This window comes from Rosa chinensis, chromosome 2, assembly GCF_002994745.2.
Source record: "Rosa chinensis cultivar Old Blush chromosome 2, RchiOBHm-V2, whole genome shotgun sequence".
In the NCBI taxonomy this organism is placed as follows: domain Eukaryota; kingdom Viridiplantae; phylum Streptophyta; class Magnoliopsida; order Rosales; family Rosaceae; genus Rosa; species Rosa chinensis.
Window position 1 is genome coordinate 58,517,287 of NC_037089.1, and position 19,027 is coordinate 58,536,313.

The 19,027-nt window shown below is 37.6% G+C and overlaps 3 protein-coding genes across 4 annotated transcripts; all 3 read right to left on the minus strand.

The window, feature by feature from the left end:
* Positions 1–2,296: 2,296 nt before the first annotated feature.
* Positions 2,297–4,919, minus strand: LOC112190418 (acid phosphatase 1). Of its 2 annotated transcripts, none has more exons than XM_024329847.2 (3): positions 4,329–4,917; positions 3,511–3,720; positions 2,297–2,592 (listed from the first exon to the last, which is right to left on the minus strand). In XM_024329847.2, exons 1-3 carry the CDS (start codon positions 4,787–4,789, stop codon positions 2,415–2,417), a joined length of 849 nt encoding a protein of 282 aa, XP_024185615.1. In that variant the 5' UTR covers positions 4,790–4,917; the 3' UTR covers positions 2,297–2,414. The 2 variants fall into 2 exon arrangements, with proteins under 2 accessions (XP_024185615.1, XP_024185616.1); XM_024329848.2 differs by having other exon boundaries at positions 2,482–2,614; positions 4,329–4,919.
* A 6,131-nt stretch (positions 4,920–11,050) lies between these two features.
* On the minus strand, positions 11,051–12,734 carry LOC112186391 (stem 28 kDa glycoprotein). Its single transcript, XM_024324786.2, has 3 exons — positions 12,297–12,734; positions 11,387–11,596; positions 11,051–11,294 (listed from the first exon to the last, which is right to left on the minus strand). The coding sequence occupies exons 1-3, from the start codon at positions 12,692–12,694 to the stop codon at positions 11,117–11,119; spliced, it is 786 nt and encodes a 261-aa protein (XP_024180554.1). The 5' UTR covers positions 12,695–12,734; the 3' UTR covers positions 11,051–11,116.
* A 211-nt stretch (positions 12,735–12,945) lies between these two features.
* Positions 12,946–17,068, minus strand: LOC112184628. The gene is made up of 7 exons (XM_024322879.1): positions 15,979–17,068; positions 15,201–15,852; positions 15,045–15,092; positions 14,429–14,876; positions 13,706–14,242; positions 13,597–13,664; positions 12,946–13,381 (listed from the first exon to the last, which is right to left on the minus strand). The coding sequence occupies exons 1-7, from the start codon at positions 17,066–17,068 to the stop codon at positions 12,946–12,948; spliced, it is 3,279 nt and encodes a 1,092-aa protein (XP_024178647.1).
* Between the last annotated feature and the right edge of the window lie 1,959 nt (positions 17,069–19,027).

Below are 19,027 nucleotides of genomic sequence, written 5' to 3' on the forward strand. Positions count from 1 at the left end.
TGAATATCCACATCTTCTACCTTCACTACACATTTCTAAATATCAAAACACTAACTGCCTATGCCCCACAGAGACTCGGAATCTCAGTTAGAGATTGTTTGGTTGTGGAGTTGGGCTACAGGTACATATTGTTTTATCATAGTAATCAGTTGCTTAATATAAGCATTGTATTTTAATTGCATGTTGAAACTTCAAGAAATTGGTCCGAGCCAACTGGTAAGCATTTCCTCACCTTTTTTTCCTGTCATCTATATATACTGCAGATACAGTTGCATTGTTGTAGTTTTTTTGCGGGTATATTATCATCCCTAATCACTCAATTGATGCTTTTATGTGATCTTTATGGTACTCTTACAATTACACAAGCTGTTATTTTCTGCAATACAAAAAAGGTAAACTATTATGCTTCTATTGTTGTTTTGTTCTGATCTGAATTGAAGGGTTCCTTGTCGGTTGTTTGGTTATGGTCTATTAATCAGTAGAACAGTAATGTGGAAATAATGCACATCTTAGAAATATGTCAAGTAGAATGGAGGCATGAACAAAATGCTGTTTGTAATTGTCTTTTGTGGTTGCATAACTTTTCCTTGGCCATTGGGACAGGTGAACTAGCTAACTGCAAAGATGCGATCTAATATCTTTACAATGCAATGCATGGAGACATGCCTCAGAATGAGCGAGATGCTATTATGAACTAGCTAACTTCAAAGATGCGATCTAATATCTTTACAATGCAATGCATGGAGACATGCCTCAGAAGGAGCGAGATGCTATTATGAATGAGTTCAGAAATGGTACTACTCCTGCTCTGATCACAACAGATGTTTGGGCCGGGGCCTTGATGTTCAATAGGCAAGTTCTTTATTTATAGTTTTTCTAAGCTACAGCTAGAAGGTATTTTGAAGATTAAGCTATTGAAATAGATTAGCATCTTTCTGTGCAGTAGCTATTGAAGGTATTGAAAGAGATTGCAACAGCAGTAAAGTAATTGGTACGTGAAGTAGAACAAGGAAGATCCCTGCAAAGTTTACTTTGTAAAGCTTAATTATCTTGTAAACTTTCGTATAACCTTCATTTCTTCTGTACCATTCTTTTTTGTATAGGTTTTATCTATAAAAAAAATGGCAAGCATTTTGCATGCCAAAATTTTTTTTTATTCATAAATAACACTTTTGCAACAACATTTTTGCCGTCGCAAATGACTTTTGGCGACGGCAAAAAACTTCAGTAGCGGTTGGTGGCGTTGCCATTGGTATCTGCGACGGCTTTTTTCAGTAGCAAAATTCTTGCGACGACAAACCATTTGCCGTCACTAATAGTCTTGCTAAGGCGAATTGCCGTTGCAAATACCACTGGCGACGCCACCAACGGCGTCACCAATAGTCTTTTGCGACGGCAAATTGCAAATACCACTGGCGACGCCACCAACGGCCATCACCAATAGTCTTTTGTGACGGCAAAATAACCTTTGGCGACGGAGACGCGCCGTGGCTATTGCAATTTTTTTTTGTAGTGTATATAATGATCCCTTAAAATTAATGAAAAACCCATTTCCACATTCCTATATAATAACATTATAAATTAGAATGTAAAAATTTTCATAAAACATGACTAAAAACTTAGGCCCAGTCCAAGGCCATTTAAATAGCCCGACCCGGTCCAAAAAAGTCCGCAAGACCTTAGGCCTAGGGCTGGGCCTAGGCTTTGATTTTTCAGAAAAAGCCATGCCTAGCCCATAAAATTGCATAAACACATTAAAGCAGTGGCAGATCTAGGTATAGGGGTGAGAGGACTCAAGCCCTCCCTAGACTTTTGGGCTGAAAAAAAAAAACAAAACCTATATATACGATATATATTCTTTGTTTGTATGTATGTTTGTTTGACGAAGTTCACCCGAACTCCCGAAATATCGAAGTCAAACTCCTCTCTGGCTCTCTAATTCTCTCAATCCATCACAAACTCTCATTCTTTGTCTTCTTCTTCTTCCCAAAAAGGCATAAATTCCAAACTAAATTCAATCGTTGAACACTGAACTCTCAGGTTCTTATCTCCCCGCTCCTGCATTAACACACTTGTGCATAATTGTAAAAAAAAAAAAAAAAAATATTGGGCTTCGCCCAAGGAAACACATGAATATATAACCCACCCCATTTTGAGATCCGAGATCTGCCACTATGTTAAAGCCCAAGCCTGTCATTTTGGGGCAGGGCTGCTCGACCCAATGACAATCCTTATGAAAAATAGACTTAAAGATGAATAACTTTTACCTTCATGTTTGATACGTGCAACTCCCACATGCATATGTTAGAACCAATTGGTCCCAGAACCTTTTATTCCATGGATCAATCTTTTCTCTTCCACTTAAACAAGTACTAATGAAAACATGAAATCTTCTTGCAAAAGGAAACAATTATTCAGCTAATGTAATACATTGGATCAGGCAACTTGAAGGTTCTATTGCCGATGTTTGTTCCCATTATATCACTCCATTGATCACCAATGTTTCCGATTATTCTATATCCACTTTCTTCAAGCTTCTTTCTCTCAGCTGATTTATACACCACTGCTGTGCTACCAGAATAAGATGAATCTCTGAAGAAAAAAAATGACACTCCTTTGATATATTTTGACAATCAATTTGGCCTCGCTCTGAAATTAAAGTGCGAGGTTAGAGTTTAGAGTCACTTTTCGGTCGCATATCCACATCTCAACCGTCAGTTTTTAGGTACTAATGTATAGATCATCTCTACAAAATTTCAGCCAAATTGATGATCGTTAAGGTATTAAACGTGCGTAAACCAATAAACGAACTGAATCTGTCTAACCTGAACCATACTAGCTTTAAGGCAGTTATCAATGTCTTAATGACCATTAATTTGGCTGAAATTTTATAGAGATGATCTATATACATTAGTACCTAAAAACTGAACGGTCGAGATGTGGATATGCAACCGAAAAGTGACGATAAACTCTAACCTCGCACTGGATAGGATGTGTGTGTGTGTGCGTGTGTGTGTGTGTGATATATATACACACACACACACAGGGCCCTTCTAGTGAGAGATCGTTTTTTTTTGTTGTCTTTTCTAGGGATATGACATTAGACCAACTTTTCAATCATATTTTAACATCTTAACCGTTCAGATTTTAGGTTCAAATGTGAAGATCACTTATGCATATTTTCAGCCAAATTGATTATCGTTAAAACATTCAAAACGGCGATTTAAGATTATAAGTACGAACGGTTCAAGTTTGACAGATTTGGTTCGTTTATTGATTTATTCTAGTGTGATACATTATCGATCACCGATTTTGCTGAAAATTTGCAGAAATGATCTACACGTTAGAATCTAAAAACTGAACGGTTAAGATGCCAAAATGTGATTGAAAAGTTGGTCTAATGTCCTATCCCTATAAAAGACCAAAATATATATATATATATATATATATATATATATATATATATATAAACAACCCAACGACAATATATACTTAAAGTAGAATACGTACTTTAGTACAAGCGTTTCCCAGGTATCGTATCCAACATTCTTCAGATTGGTTTCTGTGACATTTCTCTGTGATTCTTCTCTTCCAGTTATGAATGCAACCTTGATTCCAAGAGCCAATAACTTCTTGTACAGCTTTAGACTCTCGGGCAAAGCTGGGGCTATGCCTTCCAAGACCCAGGCAGTGAATGCAGTTGAATTATATACCTCCACCCTGAAATTTTCAAAAGATTTAACTCTACTATATGTTATCATGCTAAAACGAATTTCAGAAGAGTGACTTTTTTTTTTTTTTCTCTTGATTGAAAAGTATTACCCGCAACAAAATTGTAAAAAGATGATGTGCGGTCATAAATATCTGCAGTAGTATTTTATTTCTAATATTTCTCAATAGTACGTTGCTCTTTTTTAATCTCTCATTTCAATTAACGACTCTTTAAACTAATAAACTTTTCCCATTAAGGCATTGACAAGTCATAACGTGCTTCCAGCTCAGTACACAATTTATCACATAATTCAAAATTTTCATCACATAAATTTTTGTTTTCAAATATTATCTCTGCATAACATCTCAAGAATTTTGGAACTTACGATTTAGATCTAAAAATTGTATGAATTAGTGTAAAATTGAGTGATGGGCCCCTAGTTAACTTCTTATCTACTTCGTTTTCTCTCTACCGTAAGAGCCATATATCTCGATCTCATATTTTGTAACCTAGACTTGTCCCTCTTCTCCCACCATTGTCTTAGGTTTGAAGTGATTCTCTCGATCTCATATATATAACAACAGTTTAAGCATGATACTAGTAGGCTGGGACTTACCCGAATCCATGCTCGGCATAGTACGGCAGATTAGAGAGAGTAGTCTCATCGATGTCAAATACCCACAAGTTGTTACCATCGTTGGTGAGGTTCAGCCCCTCAGCATAGACATAGGCCTCATGAGTAACCACTTCCGAGTCTTTTCTATACTGGTCGCCGAGCATGTAGTGCCCGACGTAGCCTTCACAAGCAGCTGGAATAGTCGTCCAGTCAATGATGTTGTGGGTCTCCACTCCCAGTCGCCAACTCAGGCATGAAATGTTGCCGACTTGGCTGCCGCCGACTCCTGATTTTGGCCGGAGGAGATGGATTATTTGGTCGGCTATGTCATGCTCGAATGAACCTTGGGTTGTGGCCACAAGTGTGGCTAGAAACAAGAGTTGTAGTACTGGCAATGCTTTCATTGTGAGAACGAAAGGTTGTTGCCTCTCGATCATGATCAAATTCTGGCTTTGAATCATTCTTATTGGCAACACTACAGTGACCACACCAAGCAGCTGTTGCGTATAATTACCTGGGTGCCGCTAAGTGGTTGTGTCCTCCGTGTCCCATATGGGGTTTTGTATATGAAATCATGTCATTATCGCTGAAGGTAACCTATTCTCCACATTTTGCTCATTTACAGCTATACTGATTTTTATACAAAAGGCTTATCTTTTTCAAGAATCTTAAAGAAATCAAGACCTTTTGTTTTGTTTTGATAATGATCAAATAGTGTGATGCTAAGAAGACGTGAAACCTAGCGCACAGTTACTCCAATGGAAAATTACCTACCCTATAGAAATAAAATACTGAAAATCAATTTTTAACCAAAAAGTGGTCGACCATGCATACGAAACCACCAATTATGCATCTTAATTAAATCGAACAGTGTCATAAAAAAAAAATTAAATTGAACAGAAAATCTAACCCTTTACGGATCTACTTGATCGTCAACGATGGGATCCACTAGTTTGGTATATGCCATTGCCATTGTCATAGCTTTCACAATTAGCTACACATCTATATATAGATCCTATTTAGAGCAGAGTTCTGCTTTGAAATTAAAATGCGCATATAAAGTTTAGGGTCACTTTTCGGTCACATATCCACATTTCAACCGTTCAGTTTTTAGGTACTAATATATATATATATATATATATCGTCTCTGTAAAATTTCAACTAAATTGATGATCGTTAAACTATCTAACTCACTTAAACAAATGGAGGAACTGAATCTGTCAAACCTGAACCGTACTAGCTTTAAGGCAGTTATCAATGTCTTAACGATCATCAATTTGGCTGAAAATCTGCAGAGATGATATATACATTAGTATCTAAAAACTGAACGGTTGAGATGTGGATATGCGATCGAAAAATGACCCTAAACTCTAAATGCTCATTTTAATTTCAAAGCAGAGCTCCGCTCTCGATAGGATCAGTATATATATATATATTATATATATATATATTATATATATATGTATATATATATACACAGATCCTATCCAGAGTGGAGCTCCGCTTTGAAATTAACTTGTATATATATATATACAGATCCTATCCAAAGCGGAGCTCTGCTTTGAAATTAACTTTTGAAGTTCGAGTTTTGAGTCACTTTCCGGTCACATATCCACATCTCGACCGTTTAGTTTTTATATACTAGTGTATAGATCATCTATGCAAATTTTCAGCCAAAATGATGATCGTTAAGGCATTGATAACTGCCTTAAATCTAGTACAGTTCAGGTTAACAGATTCAGTCCCTCCATTGGTTTAAGGGAGTTATATACCTTAACGATCATCAATTTGGCTGAAAATTTGCAGAGATGATCTATACACTAGTACCTAAAAACTGAACAGTCGAGATGTGGATATGCGACCTAAAAGTGACCAAAAACTTGAACTTCACACATTACTTTCAAAGATGAGCTCCGCTCTAGATAAAATCTGTATATATATATATATATATATATATATATATATTTGTGTGTGTGTGTGTGTGTGTGTGTGTGTGTGTGTACAGGCCGGATCAGAAGCGGACATCTGCAACCTAGAAAAAATGCAGACGTCCCTCCTCTGACTTCGAGAAGGTGGTGAAGGTTGCGCTGCGGTTGCCAGACGAACCCTCTGGACATCCCGGACAACATCACCATCAAGGCAAAGGCTTAGTTGATTGGAATAAAAACTGTGCGCAGCGAGTTCGTCTGAAACCATGGAAGCTCATCGAGGTCAACTTCGAACTCTTCATTGACGACTCTAACAGCAAGCAGAGGCTCGACATCGAGGCCTGGTTCGGGTCCAGCAACCACAGGGCAGCGTCGTCGCCTTCTCGACGAAGGAGGAGAGACGTACACACTTTTTCTGGGTTACGGACGCCTGCTTATATATATATATATATATATATATATATATATATATGTATAGGCTATTTAGAGCGAACGTCCGCACCTTTGCTAAAGTGCGGACTGCAACGCTGCAGCAGCGTTTAGGCTGCAACGAGGCTGCAGGACTTGCCGGAAGGAGGTCAAGGGTCGATCTCGACCTTCTTCTTGTTGGTCGAGTCGCCGGATATCAGTTTGCAGTCACTACCCAGAACCTTAAAGTTGCAGGTGAGGTCGCTGCCTAGAACCTTCAACCTCGATCTCCTTCGACCTCGATCGCTGTTCAGAAGTGGTCTGGGATGCCTCTGGCCTCCGTTAGGCAAGATTCGAGCTACCGTCGGCGCTTGAACGCAGTTGCAGTGGCGCTGTCCGCACTTTAGCGACAGTGTGGACTTCCGCTCTAGATCCGGCCTACACACACATACATGCTGAAATCAAAGATCTAGGGATTTAGGAGAGAGAGAAATTGAGAACAAAAGGCTAGAAGAAGAAGATGACGGTATTTCTCATTAAGATGAATTATGACACTAATATACATAGCTTATTACACTTCCATTATATAAGCATAAAATTAATTAACAACTTGCTTAAGGCTTAGGGGGGAGCCCTATAGGACAGCCCAACCCAAGGCCTAACAGATAGGCCCAAACCCATCCAAATCTCCACAACCTGCCTTCATGTCAGACTCCCACCAGATGTGCCACCACGACCCACCGGAGACGTCACCACCATCTAGCTTCAAGAAAACAAAACCTCCATCAAGCACCACCACCCATAGGATGAAGACTGCCCTGCAACCCGAAACCAAAACCAGAACAAGTCTCAGCATGCTGCCCTCAACAAAGGTTTCTGCATAGCCACCGTCGCATGGATCCAAAATCCGGTTGCCCTGCCCATGCCTTTCCTGAAAACATTGCATACAACTAACCATACAGTTGCCTCGATCTGAATAGGCCTAAATCACCATTGTTGAAACCTCTAGGAGAGCAATCACGTAGCTCAATCGTCTCTCATTGGACAACATATATCACAACGACAGCCGAGTGCCGCCAGACAAGAGCTGAAGATGTCGCACTGCTGCAAGCTTGGTTTTCTTTAGAGAGAGAGAGAGAGAGAGTTAGGTTTTTAGTATTTGGTATTTTCATTTGACCAAATATGAAAGACATAAAACATGCTCCGTCTCTAGAATTTCTCGAGTTTAGTTTTGTTTAGAGATTATTATTATTATTATTTTATTTATTTAATTATTTTATTTTTATTTTTATTTTTTAATGTTCATCACCATCATCAGCGACGAACCGATCAAAAGTTTTGCTTCACCACTACAAATGTGGGCAAAGGCCACCACACATGTTACATGTATTGCCACAAAATTGTAAAACCGTAGATATGGAGCTCATACCTAGTTTTATATATAAATGTTGATGTCTATATCCTCCACCTATAAGTACAAAGCATGGGAGGCTAATTATTTAATTTTTTTTTAATTTTTTTTTATTCAAACCAATATTTAATACTTGTTTAGGTTTTCTTTTATGTGGGCCCTAATTTTACTGAATATTTCATCCTTTCCTTTTCTTCTTCGATCACGTCATGAATTGTGCTCCGCACCTTTAATTGAATCTCAGACTCTCTCTCTCTCTCTCTCTCTCCTTCTCAAAAAAAAAAAAAAAAATCCTCTTATCTCTTTCTTTGGTCTCTGTCTACCTCTCTCTATCTGGCCTTACTGCTCCAAATTCACCATGATCGATTACCCTGGAGAGTCTAAATTGTAGGGACTAGATCCCCAATCTATTCAACTCTGGTCTATCAATTTAACCTAATTTCTATTTTCGAAGTAGGGGTTGTGATTTCTAATGCGACTGTGGTTTTTCTTTGCATTAAGGGATTGAAGAGATTTCAGACTGTGTTCGTGGAGAGTGAGGTTGCGAATCACCTGGGAAGAAAGAAGACATCGACCATTACAACTCATTCGTCGTGCTTGTACCTAAGACCATGGAGAAGCTCTAGTGGACAACATAATCAGGTACCATTTTGGTTTTTATTATTTTAATTTTCTTTGAATTCTCCATTCGATAGATGTGGGGAAAAAATTGGATGATTTTTGTTGTCTATGGTTTTTCAGTTATGGCTTTTTGATTGAATTTTGTATAAGTCTATGCCTATCATCTCTAATCCAAGATCCCCAATTTCAGCACTGAGTAGGAGGCTGAAACAATGGCAGTGATTGAACCCAAGAAGATCATCATTGAGATCCTGGTATGGGTGAGTTCTGTTCCTTGTTTGTTTCTTCAACACTAACTTGAACTATGGACTTGGACACTCAAAAGATTCAAGCTTTAAACATGGATTGCCTCTGTTTTCAGATTTCGGCCAAGTCAATTGCAGACTGAAGTTGCTCCCTTTGCTTTCCCATGTACTCACCAACTTGATTTCAGCCATCCATCCCGAGAAAGATGAAATAAAATGAATAATATGAAGCATCTAATCAATTTCAATTTCGGAACTACAAATAAGCAAGAGGACTCGATACTGGACCATGAATAGAAGCAATTGTTGACCAAAAAAAAAAAACAAAATTGAAGCAATTGAAACTCTGATTCCTACCCATTGTGTCAGAAGAAGCTAAACACAACAAAACTGAGACAATTAAGGAGAAAGCAACCCCTCTACAGCGCACTGACTTAAAACAAAGTGGCTGTGTTGCGACAATGGGTAATAGACACGGGGGCCTTTGGCCCAAATATGTCACCAAAAGTATGTGGGGCTATAGCCCATAATTGTAGTAATGCTTTCGAGCAAGATTTAGTGGATACCTAAGAAGGATTTGATTTCTTTTATCCCTACAATTTCGAGTTTATTTCGGTTCTTGGCTCATAGCATGGATCAGCTAGGTAGTAATTCTCGTTGTGGTGGACGCTGCACTTTGGGAGGTCGGGGCTGGTATTTGCAATTTAATGGGTGGCGTTGTAGAGGTTATTCAATAGAGGGTTTGATCATATTTTGGATCCCAATCCGCCACTTCAATACTTATTTTTGGCTTTGCGTGTTTTACTGTTTTTTTGCCACTTCTCGATGGGTTTCTCCCCAAACAGTGTGTTATTATGTATAATTTTACTTTGTTTGAATACGATTTATGTTCATATTAGATACAAAATGTGCAAGAAACATGCAGACATGGCAAAGAAATATATGTTTTTGGCATAACCGGTGATTTTGACATAGCCTAAATAATTGTGATTGACATGCACTCTAAAGGGGGTGTATTGTATATGGAATTAGTGGAAGTTTTAAAGAAATCTATGGAATTTAAAAGTCTGGGTGTATTCAATATAGACTTTTAACAGTCCATGAAAGTCTTGAGGTATTCAATTAGGATTTGTAAAGACTTCATGAATTCCACCAAAATCTAGGAGTATTCAATTAGGACTTTTAAAAATGAATAAAAGTACAGAGGTATTCAAAATATCATTCATACTTATGGAATTAGAAAATCATGGATAATCATGGACTTTGTAGTGTTAACTATACATAACAAACTCCAATAATTTTCCAGCCTCCAGACCAAAGATTATAAAAAGTCTATCAAAGTTTCCTCTTCAAAAAAAAAAAAGGTCTATCAAAGTTATTCTCTCTACGCACGAAGAAGTTTGTCCTTCATCATCTCTCTTTCTTAATTTTTTGTCTTTTCTCTAATTTTTTAATGATATCAACTTTTTTTGATACCCAACATGTTCATTGTAGTTGTTGAATGTGATTTTTGTTTTTTTGTTTTTTGTTTTTTTTTTCAATTGTGATACTTCGAACCCTAATAGCAATAAAAATGATTTATGAAACCCTAAAACTCAAATATTGTGGTCTAACCCTAAAACCTTGAACCATACTAAATTTTATCTTATTAATTAATTATTCTCATTAATTTGAATTTATATTATGGTTCAAAAAAAGGTTGAACAATTGAATTTCAATTGATTGATTATAGATCAAGACATTGATCAATATTGCTACAATATATGTTAATCGGCGAAAACAAAATTGATGAGAATAATTAACCATAAACATCAAGTGATCTATATTGTATATTTATGTTGTTGGGAGATTAGGAATGAGAACAAACTCGCTAGACAGATTAACAATAATTTATTTGAGTCAATTTCTATTAGAAGATACTGGAGCATTGAAGAGACAACAAGTTATTATTTTGTTTTGTGTTTGGGCTGCATTTGTTTTTTTATTTTTTATATTTTGTACATCATAGGAAATCTGTAGAAGTCATTCATAATAAAGTATATAGATTTTTAAGAGACGAATGTTAAAAACGAAGGATTGATTAGTACCATTACATTGCGGCCATTTTTATTTGCGCGATCAATAAAGCCTCGATAAAATATTCAACCTAGTGAAAAAAAAAAAATTAACTGTTGTTCAACTAATGTAATACATTGGATCAGGCAACTTGAAGGTCCGGTCGCCCACATTTGTGCCTAAGAGATCGCTCCATTGATCACCAATGTTCCCAATTATTCTATATCCACTCTTTTCAAGTTCCTTTCTCTCCGATGATTTATACACAGCAGATGTGTTACCAGAATAAGATGAATTCCTGTCGGCAAAGAAAAATGCTAATTATTAGAAATTCAAAGCACAATTTGTACAATGATCGAGAAGATGAAGCTAAAGATTTACAATGCTTACTTTAGCACAAGCTTTTCCCATGTGTGATATCCAACGTATTTGAGATTGATTTCTGTGACACTTCTTTGAGAGATTCCTCTTCCAGTTATGAATGCTACCTTAATTCCAAGAGCCAATAACTTATTGTACAGTTTAAGACTCTCAGGCAAAGCTGGGGCCGTGCCTTCTAAGACCCAGGCGTCGAATGAAGTGGAATTATATACCTCTACTCTGAAATTTCAAAGATTAATATGACGGATAGCTGACCCTACGAAGACATATATGTATCTATTACAGCAAAAATGTTAAAGAAATCAAGTGAGATGATGTAGCAACTACCAGTTACATTATTTGTGATAATGTATTTTCTATAATCGCTCAATGACTGGTCTTCCCAATATCACATCAACTATCTCGTCCAAAAAAAAAAATATATCACATCAACTACCTTGACTATATCAAAAGTATGTATTAATTAGCAAATGCATTATGAATACAGATAATTAATTAATTGATAATTGCCTCTGTTTCCTATTTTTAATCCAAATTATCCATTTCTCTTGCCAAGCATGGAGATTGCTGATTTAACATCAATAAAACATATCATTGATAATAATACAGAACATCTAAAAAAGAATAATAAGAATACAGAATTGTGTGCTGTGTAGGAAGAGATGAAAACTATAAAGATTTTGTTAACATGGAGAGACTTTTTCCGCAAACCTTCTTCTTCTTTTTTTTTTTTTTCAAACAATTCTGATGAGAAATTTAGATATTTATTTAACTAAAAACAGAAGTAAGATTTTAAAAATATGTTCTTAGAAATTCGAAATACTTACCTAGCATTGGTTTCTTTAATTATCTACCTTTATGTACATGCATCCCACTATGCAAAACCATATATGGGGACTATAATTAAGAAGGGACTTACCCGAATCCATGGTGAGAATAATAAGGCAGATTGGAGAGAGTAGTCTCATCGATGTCGAAGACCCACATGTTCTTGCCGTCCTTTGTAAGGTTCAGGCTCTTAGCGTAGAGCAAAGCCTCATTAGTAACAGCTCTCGAGTCCTGTCTATACTGGTTGCCTAGCATGTAGTGCCCAACATAGCCTTCACAGACAGCTGGAACAGTCGTCCAGCCAACGATGTTGTGGGTTTCAACACCTAGTCTCCAGCTCAGGCATGAAATGCCGGGGACGTGCCTTCCACCGGAACCAGTTTGTGGCCTGAGGAGATGAATCTGGTGGGATATAGCTCCATTTGTAGCTTGGGTTGTTGCTACAAGTGTGACTAGGAGGAAGAAGAGTAGAACTGGCAACATTTTCATGATGTATCTATTTTTTATATTCTTGGTAAGAGAGGAAACTGGTGTTGATCACTGCCGGCCAACTAATTTGTGCATGTTATATGGGGTTTTTCATCTCAAAATGACTCTAGTTTTTCAGGATATTTACCAGGGTACCTCTGGCCGGCTAGTCATGAACCTAAGGAAATGATAGTGGCCCATCTGTTTTTTGTTTTTTTGGAAATGAGGGTTTTTTTTTTTTTTTTTTAATAAGAAGGAGGTCAGAAACTTTATTATAAAAGGAGAAATGACACACTACTCAACTCAGCTGCAACAGCAGCAGATAAAAAAGGAGGAGCAGAAAAAAACAAAGATTCCTGACTAGAACTGGCAGCATGATTTGCTATCAAGTGCGCAACATTGTTAGCACTTCTCTTAACATGGACAACCTTCAGAGCCCTGCCTTCAATAAACTCAACCAGATCATCATACAATCTGCCAAGAGCAGAAGCATTTGGTTCTACAGCAGTAGTAAGTTGACGTTGAACCATCAGTGCATCAGTTTCCACAATGGCAGGAAAGCAAGAATTTTCCTCGATGTAGTTAAGAGCCAACTTATATGCTAGGACTTCAGCATGTTCTGGAGAAATCAAATTGGCAACCAGACGTCCTCCTCCTGCCAACATCCTCCTTTCAGAATCACAAACAACAAATCCGATTCCACCCTTCCTAGTGCTTAGATTAAAATTAAGAGCCATCAAAATTGATTTTAAGAAAACCAATAGGAGGACACTCCCATTTCTGAGCCCTAACACTATGACTACGACCAGCCTTAGTATTGTGAAACCGATACTCAGACAGTCTAGCCATAGAATTGATTATCACATCTCCTGCCTGACTTCGCTTGCTTTCCCAGATTCTATTGTTTCTTTCCTTCCACACACCCCAAAGCAAGTAAAACAATTCTTCCAACCTTGAAGTGGCTAAATTTTCCATGCAGAACCTCAACCAGCTGACAATATCAAGGGAAAGAGCAGCTTGTGAATAGCATACCTGATTGAACATTGCATTAGGCTGCAGTACTTGTCGAGTAAAAGAGCAATCCCGACAGAGATGCACAGTAGTCTCCAATTCTTCATCACAAAGAACACACATCAAAGAGTCCAGTTCCACTCTCTTGGAGGTCAAACATTCCAGAGATGGTACTATATTATGACAGATCTTCCAAATATGTAACTTAGCAGAACTTGGAATCAAAGCCTTCCAAAGCTTTTTCCAGAACACCGGTCCCAAATTACTTGTAATTGGAACACTAGAAGGAGAGCTGCTATAAGCAAACCGGTAAGCAGTTTTTACTGTGAACTTACCATTACCTTCCAATCTCCAAGCCAGCCTATCAGACAAATGACGAGTACTTAGAGGTATAGCCAGGATTGCATCAGCGTCACCATTATCAAAATAAATCCGCACCGCGGTTTCATTCCAAACACCAGGAGCTGATATAAAATGATTAACCTTCAAGTTATCATCCACCATCACAGTAACTGAACTAGGTTTAAAAGCAGGAACCCCAAGAATCCAAGGATCACTCTATACGGACACAGAATTCTCATCACCAATCTGCCAATACGAGCCTTGACTAATTAAATCCCTCGTGGAAAAAATACTCCGCCAAGAAAAGGATGGAGAACTATGCGGCAGAGCTGACCAGAAGGTACCTTGTGGAAAATACCTAGCTTTATATAAACAAGCAATTAGGGAATCCGGCTTGTTCACCACTCTCCAAGCTTGCTTTGCAAGCATAGCATTATTAAACTCTGATAGACTCCGGAACCCTGACCCACCTTCCTCCTTTGAATTACATAAGAAATCCCATGACTTCCAGTGAATTTTGCGTTTATCCAACGTACTTCCCCACCAAAATCTAGCACACATCTGCTCCAAATCCTCACAAATTTTTTTTGTGAGTTGGAACATATTCATAGCATAAGTAGGAAGTGTTTGAGCAACCACTCTGATCAAGATCTCTTTCCCAGCTCCACTTAAAAGTGTGCCTTGCCAGGTCTTCAACTTCTTGGCCAAATTGTCCTTTATATACTGGAAAGTTTCTGTTTTCTTACGACCAACATAGGTAGGAAATCCCAAGTATCTTTTGTGGGAGGCTACCACTGCCACACCCAAGAAACTCAAAATTTCCTCCTGCATATCATCAGATACATTCTTGCTGAACACAACAGAGCTTTTATTAAAATTTACCAACTACCCCGAGGCTCTGCCATAAGTTTCGATCACGTCCTGGATTTGACTTCCAAAGAAGCTTGAGCATACAACATACTATCATCCGCAAATAAAAAATGATTTACTAAAGGAGCATCCTGAGATACCGCAATACCTGATAAAAGTCATGCTTCTTGTTTCCTTTGTAGCAATGCAGAAAAGCCTTCAGCACCCAACAGGAACAGATATGGGGATAAAGGATCCCCTTGTCTCAATCTTCTACTTGGGATCACAAAACCTCGAGGTTTCCCTCTTACTAAAAAAAGAATACCTCACTGTCATGATACATTGCATCACCATGTCACACCACACCCGTTCAAATCCAAATCTGTCTAAAACCTTCCTTAGAAAGGTCCACTCCATTCTGTCGTACGCCTTGCTTAAATCAAGCTTCAAAGCCATAACACCCTCATTACCATCTCTTTTGTTATGAACAAAATGGGTAACTTCATTTGCCACAAGGATATTATCAGTGATCAGTCGACCCGGAACAAAAGCACTTTGGAAAGGAGATATGATTGAAGGCAGAATGACCTTCAACCTATTAGCAATGACATTCGAGCATATCTTGTAGATCACATTGCATAACGCAATTGGTCTCAAATCTGACATATGTTCTGGATTAGACACTTTGGGAATTAGGCAGATATGAATAAAATGGATTTGCTTAAGCATGTGACCAGTATGCAAAAAACTGTGTACCGCATATGTGATATCAGCTCCTATTGTATCCCAATAGTGCTGAAAAAATAAAGGTGGCATTCCGTCAGATCCTAGGGACTTGGTGGGATACATTTGGAATAGAGCACAGCGGACTTCCGCCGATGAATACTGTTCACAGAGATGCTCATTCATCTCCCGTGTAACACATGGTCGAATTGCCTGTAAGGTAGTCTCCATGGCTTCTAAGTCAAGTTCAGAAGCTGTGAACATGGATTGAAAGTAAGAGGAAACAACTTGTTCCATACCCAAATCATCTTCACGCCAAACACCTTCCACATCATATAAGCCCTGGATTGCATTTTTCCTTTTTCAGTTTGAGGCTTTACGATGGAAAAAGCTAGTATTCCTGTCTCCCTCCTTCAACCATGTGACTTTGGATCTCTGCTTCCAAAACGTTTCCTCCTGAGATAGAAGGGATTGCAAATGATCCATCAATCCTTTCTTCTCATTCTGTATCAAGTTAGCGTTACCCATGTCCAATAATTCTTCAAGCCTTGCCTGGATACCTAGCATATGTTGTTGTCGCACTCTAAACGTGCGTTTCTGCCATTTATCTAGGGCAACTCTTGTAAGAGAGATTTTCTTAGCAACCTTGTACATAGGAGTACCAACTACATCAGTTTGCCACACCTCATGGACTAAGGGATCACAATCAGCATGTTGTAACCAATAGGCTACAAACTTGAACCTATGGTACTTAGGACGTTTGGCAACGGGAATGGTGCTAGCGTGTAACAAGATTGGTATATGGTCAGAATCACTTGGAGGGAGGTGAGTTACCTTCGCATAACCATAGATTTCAAACCATGTTGGTGTGCAGACCGCTCTGTCCAGGCGCAACTGAGTATCTGAGTTCCACCATGTGGATTTCGTACCTTGAAACCCTAGGTCCAGAAGATCCCCATACCCTAATGCATCCCGAAATCCCCTCATTTGGCGCTCAGCTCTAATTGGCCCATTGATCTTTTCTCCACTATTGAGAATCTCGTTGAAATCCCCTATAATGACCCATGGTAGCGAATCAAGATCACTCAACTCCCTCAGTAGCTTCCATGAATGATCCCGATCATTAGTTCGTGAATAGCCATAGAAACCAGTTAAACGCCACCTTGGTTCTCCTGGAGCTCCCCTTATCTCGGCATCAATATGATGTGCTGACGATGTACGAACATGGAGATCAACCTCATCAATCCAAAATAATCCGAGACCCCTAGATTGGCCCTCACTCAGAAATTCCTTTGAGTGAGGAAACCCTAGGGCACGACTCAGAGTTTGAAAGTCTTGAATATTACTTATCTTTGTCTCACAAAGAAAGATAATTTGGGGGCGATTCTGAGCGATGAGATCCTTCAACGCCCTTGTAGTCGTAGCATTACAGATTCCTCTGCAATTCCAACTGAGAATTTCCAAATCCATGGTAAATTAGAACTCGCTCTCTAGAAACCTAGAGAGTAACCCTAGCACGGCTAGGTCAGAGAAAAAAATTCGTCTTTACAAAGAAAATAGTGTTGAATGAGAGGATTTGGAAATGAGCGTTATATGTTCATATAATGATTGTGATTTATTCATGTATTAAGTGTTGGGATCTCACCTGGGGGTCTTGAAAATTAGTGGTGGAGCGAGAAATTTATGTTTAATGAGGCACATAAAAAATATTAATAATATCAAAATATAAAAAAAATATTTATGTGTAATTTTTATCTATTACATGCAATAGTAATTAGCTTCAACGAGATTTCATATTTTGAAATCGTTTCATAGTAGTCTCATTATCTACACTAGTAAAAATGTAATTCTCATTCGACTGGGGCAATACAATTATCTGAGAATCATGACTTAACTACTATAAACTAATATATATATATATATATATATATAATATTTATCCAGAGCGAGGTCTCACTATAAAATTAAAGTGCAAGGTTAGAGATTAGGGTCACTTTTCAGTCTCATATCCACATCTCGACCGTTCAATTTTTATGTATTAATGTATAGATCATTGCTGCAAAATTTCAGCCAAGTTGATGATCTTTAAGATATCTAACTCATTTAAATCAATGGACGAACTAAATCTGTCCAACCTGAATCGTACTAGCTTTAAGGCAGTTATATATCAATGCCTTAACGACCATCAATTTGGCTGAAATTTTGTAGAGATGATCTATACATTATTGACCCTAAACTCTAAAGGGGAAATGCTCATACACCACAATTTCACCAATAAACTCCCCATACACCCCACCAACTTATTTTTATTCTCTTTCACACAAACTTTTTCTCTTTTTATCTACTTTTATACCTTTAATACCCCTATTTTCTCTCTACCTCTATGATCTTTGCATGTTTACTATTACTATAATTATCTTTTCTTTTGTTGAAATGTGGTGGGCCCATCTTAATTTGTTTGTTCAAGATAATAATTGCAGCTAAAATCTCATCATCTCCTCAAAAGTAAACAATTAAAGTTCACTATTCATAATTTCAATCGTCGACAGACTTGAGTTAGTTAGTATTTCTAATAATACAAGCAAAGAATTAGCAGAAGAAAGAGAAAAGTTGAGAAAATTAAAAGATTATAGATCAAGGCTTAAAAGAGAAACTCCCGACTACTGGGATATCATCTTTATAGTCCAGAAAAGAATCTATAAAGCTGAGCAGAATATTGAAAATCTCTTATATACACTTAAAGAGGAACAAAAACCTCTTGATTATTTGAGCATTGGTTAGATCCTCCATTCAGTGGTATCAGAGCTTGCAAAGAGCTCAAAAGGGGAATCCTTAATGGGGACAATGTCTGAATTACTATTAGAGAAGTTGAATTCTCTACTAAAATCTTCTGATGAGAAACATCAGAACCTAATACGAGAAGTATCTAGATGTTAAGATCATCTAGAAAAAATTGCCTGATATAATAGCCCAATTAGAAAAATTGGAGCACAAAATAGATTATAACAAGTGTTGGCAGAAAAATCAATGAACAACGAGAAATGCTGGATTCTATGAAAAGTATACTGAAGGATAAGAAAAAAGCCTCCAGTAAAATAAAAAAAAGCTAATGGATTCAAACCATTAGAGATACCTAAGAAGAATCCTACTCCAAGTATGATTTTTCTAGAACCTTCTACTAGTCTGACTAGTATCAGGTATGAAAAACCAAAACACTTGGTAGCAAGAGATGTCAAGATGATGAGCATTTTTGGAAAAAAGAAAGGAGTACAACTCCTAAATGCTGAAGAATTTGAATACAACGGAATTGAACAGGAGGTGAAAAACTCTGCAATTCCAAAATTAGATTTCAAACAAATCTATAAAAGAGAAAAGTTTGAACTGATGAATAGGCATCATTTCAAATTATTGGAATTTACAACTCCCTCT